Here is a 4069-nt window from a genome sequence, read left to right on the forward strand (position 1 = left end):
AAGAGAGAGCTCTTCTTAATATTTTGACACCAAAATCATGTCGATACACCTTACCGACTGCGAGTAAAGCCACCCACGCTTTAACTTGACAGACTGTATATAATGTTCTATCCGAATAAGAATCACTTTGAGCAAATTTTATGTTTAAAAGCAGCTGCTGGTAGCCGAGAGTTTTGCATCCCATGCAATACGAGTTATGCCAATCCAGCCACTCATCAATGTACAAATAAATGTAGCTCGTGTTCCGTCCAAAAGTAATATTGAATGGTACTAAAATCATGCTCATGCAGGTCGGGGAATGTAAATTCGTAGATAGCTTGAATTACATGCCTATGCCTTTGAGTGCTCTCCCCAAAGCATTTGGTCTCAGTGGTGAGCATTCAAAGAAAGGCACATTCCCACATTTTTTAATAGACCAGAGAATGATTTGTATGTAGGTCCTTTGCCACCACTTGAGGGTTACTCTCCAGATACCATGAGTATCGAGGCTCGTAAAGAATTTTACGAGTGGTACGATGTATGTAAAAACAACTATGTTGTTGATTTTAAAAAAGAAATGCTAGAGTATTGTGTGAGCGATGTGACAATACTTCGTCGCGCCTGACTCGCATATAGAAAATTTTTTTTAAATGTGGTAATGTGTGTCCTTTTACTGAATGCACTACCATCGCTTCTGCTTGCTCAAGAATTTACCGCAAGAATTTCCTTCTCCTGAAATCATAGGTATTATACCGAATGGTGGATACAGACGAGCAAATAAACAGTCTGCAAAAGCCATTAAATGGCTATTATGGGTAGAACGAGAAATTGGGGTGGAAATCCAACACGCGGCAAGATCTCGTGAATTCCGTCTACCAGAGGGAACGCCAGTTGACGGTTACTATATAGATGGTGATGAAAAGCGCCATGTTTTACAGTTTAATGGCTGCTTTTGGCATGGGTGTGTGGATTGTTATAAGTTAAATCGCGATGAGAAATTAAAATCCAGGGATACAATTGATATGCTTTATGAGAACACTCGCGCCACGAGTGAAAAAATTCGAAAAGCCTGTTACGTACTAACCGAAATATGGGAGTGTAAATATGATAAATTTTTTAAAAATTCCCCCGGTATGAACAAGTATTTTGAAAATCATCCCTTACTCCACCAGGATGCGTTAAATCCTCGTGAAGCGTTTTTCGGAGGACGTAAAGGAAATACAGTGTATTATTATAAAATTAAAAATTATGAAAAAATCCGATACATCGATGTTGGCTCTTTATATCCATTTATTTCGAAAATGGAGAAATTTCCTATAGGTCAGCCGAAAATTTATGTTAGCGATGAGGAGTGTAAAGAACTAGCTGATCCGAATTACATGAATTTGCATCAGATTGACGGATTATTTAAATGCCGTGTGCTTCCTCCAAGGCATTTATTTCATCCCGTGCTACCTGTGCAAATGCATGGGAAACTCATGTTCCCACTTTGTCACGCGTGTTGTGCGTCTATGAGCCAAACTGAATGCTCTCATGACGATACGATGGGTGAGCTGGAGGGAACCTGGGTTTTGAATGAGTTGAAAGAAGCCATGGCGTTAAATTATCGAGTAACCCATATTTCAGAGATATGTAAATATCTGGTTACGCAATACGATAAGAAAACACGTACAGGTGGGCTTTTTGCGGGCTATATAAACACCTTTTTAAAATTTAAACAGGAGGCTAGTGGCTGGCCGAGCGAGTGCGTTGACGCAGAGGCAAAACAAGATTATCTTCGTGAGCATGATGAAATTGAGGGGATAGACTTAGATCCTGAACAGATATCAAAAAACCCTGGTTTACGTTCCGTTGCGAAACTTTGTCTTAACTCTTTTTGGGGTAAATTCGGACAAAGAGAGAATTTACCGCAAACGGAGGTTCTTGAGGAACGTAAACGGTTGATGGAGTTGTTTACTAGTCCAGAGTTCGAACTCCATGATATTGTCCCTGTGAATGAGGATGTTTTATATGCCTCTTGATCTTATAGAGAGGAAGCTAGTGTAGCGTCACCCTACACAAACCTAGTAATAGCCGCTTACACCACTGCTCAAGCTAGGCTAAAGCTTTTTGAGTGCCTCTATCAACTAGATCGACGTGTGTTGTACTACGATACAGACTCATGCATTTACATATGTCATAAAAATTTATCAGAGTACAATCCCCCGATGGGTCGATTACTGGGGCAGATGACGGATGAGTTGAAAGTTTACGGTAAGGGGACAAATATTGATACTTTTGTATCTGGTGGCCCTAAATTTTACGCGTACATCGTAACTTCTCCAGATGAAAAATCTCACCAAGCTTGTAAAATTAAGGGGATAACTCTAAATTACAAAAACTCACAACTTTTCAAGTTTAAAAGCTTTCGAGATATGGTAGTTAGCAATTCTTCTCCAATTTCATTCTCATTCAGAGCAATTCGCCAAACGAAATTTCACGATGTGGTAACTAGGACGGAGAAAAAAACATGTAAACTGGTGAATAGTAAAAGAAGATTCCTCGATAATTACGAATCTTTAACATATGGTTATATCGAAGAGGATCAAAATAAATAAAATTCAGAGTAGTTTGACTTGATTAGTTTGTTCGTTTTTCTGTAAAAAATTACCTTTAAAACTATGTACAAAATCTCTCTCTCTCTTTCTCTCTCTCCGCCTGCATGTGTAATGAGGAAATGGGTTCATGACTTCAGCTGAAAGAACATGTATGTATATTTGAATAATCAGGTGTTAAAACATAAAAATGTATAATTAACACTTTTTCATATTTCAGTTAACTGGAATGTGTATGGGCAACCTATTTGCCACGTAGCTGTTCGGCCTGTCGCCAGTATACGTCCTTCAGCCCGAGTTACATGCATTCCACCATGTCCTGCGGCAATACTAATTGCACAGGCTCTGATGCCACGGCCACCGGCACCTGAAATTCAGCCAACATAGGGCCTATGGCAAATGCCCTTTCCGTATGAGGACGGACCACCTCTGGTTTTTTACTAAAGCTATTTTTGTATATAACTTTTGTAAATAGAGTAAAATAAATATTATTCTTTTATAAATTGTTTTTGATTTTTAAAAAATATCAAAGTATTTACATTTTTTTTGCTGTTTAACCCTTAGAATCTGTAAATCACATTACATTTCTTAAATCAAAAACATAAATTGAAAAGTAGTTTCAACATGAATAAAATAAATTATTTATAATGAAAGTAGCAGCAGTAGCATTAGGAGTGAAATTTATTTAATATCAACATCAGAGATCAAACCAAAGGTAAGTATGTGTTTTAAACTTTATTCAAAAATACTCTCCCCGGAAGCGCGTGTGGGCTGGCTGGCGGGCGCGGACCGCGGACGCTGTAAATGAGCTTAAAGCAGCGCCCCCTGCATCGCGACGGCCAGGGTTATAAGCTCATTCCCTAGCCGCAGCAACCAGGCCTATTAGCTTATTCGCCTGGGTGCCGTGCGCGCGGGGAAAAATATAAGGTTATTAATGTACATAATAATTTCATTTTACCATCGCACTTTACGGTTATCTTTAAGACCGTAAAAAAATCAGATAAAAGGGGATTACACTGTGTTATTTGTTTATTCTTTAACATGGATCCAAGGTGGAAACATCCATTTACGTCTATAATTTCTGGTCCAACGGGTTGTGGTAAAACAGTTTTTGTGAAAAAATTTCTTCAAAATATTAATTTAATGTGTGATGTTGTATTTTCTCGCCTAATTTTATATTATTCAGAATGGCAGTCATCCTATAAAGAGTACGGGGAGGGAATTGAATTTCTTGAAGGTTTACCACAAGCATCAGACTATAACAATGATCCTCGAGCCAAACTTGTAATTATAGACGATCTTATGCGCGAATCGACAAATAACACGGTCATTGATCTTTTTACCAAGAGAAGTCATCACTAAAATAATAGTGTGATATTTATATCGCAAAATATTTTTACCGGGGACCTGGTAAACGCGATATTTCTTTAAACGCTAATTATATTGTAGTATTTAAAAACCCAAGGGACCGAACGCAAATTCAACATCTCGCTGGA

General features: G+C 38.2%; 1 protein-coding gene across 1 annotated transcript; it reads left to right on the forward strand.

The window, feature by feature from the left end:
• Positions 1-656: 656 nt before the first annotated feature.
• LOC117178722 lies at positions 657-2960 on the forward strand. The gene is made up of 4 exons (XM_033370151.1): positions 657-1589; positions 1701-1945; positions 2009-2232; positions 2794-2960. Exons 1-4 carry the CDS (start codon positions 657-659, stop codon positions 2958-2960), a joined length of 1569 nt encoding a protein of 522 aa, XP_033226042.1.
• The last annotated feature ends 1109 nt before the right edge of the window (positions 2961-4069 follow it).

This window comes from Belonocnema kinseyi, chromosome 8 (assembly GCF_010883055.1).
Source record: "Belonocnema kinseyi isolate 2016_QV_RU_SX_M_011 chromosome 8, B_treatae_v1, whole genome shotgun sequence".
NCBI classification, from domain to species: domain Eukaryota; kingdom Metazoa; phylum Arthropoda; class Insecta; order Hymenoptera; family Cynipidae; genus Belonocnema; species Belonocnema kinseyi.

Bases quoted from the DNA above. Each gene is read 5' to 3' on its own strand.
- LOC117178722 (XM_033370151.1), top strand. From the start codon at position 657: ATGCACTACCATCGCTTCTGCTTGCTCAAGAATTTACCGCAAGAATTT. The intron at 1,946-2,008 runs GTTCGAACTCCA...TTGATCTTATAG, and splicing joins GAGTTGTTTACTAGTCCAGA to AGAGGAAGCTAGTGTAGCGT. The intron at 2,233-2,793 runs GTAAGGGGACAA...TTCATATTTCAG, and splicing joins GGATGAGTTGAAAGTTTACG to TTAACTGGAATGTGTATGGG.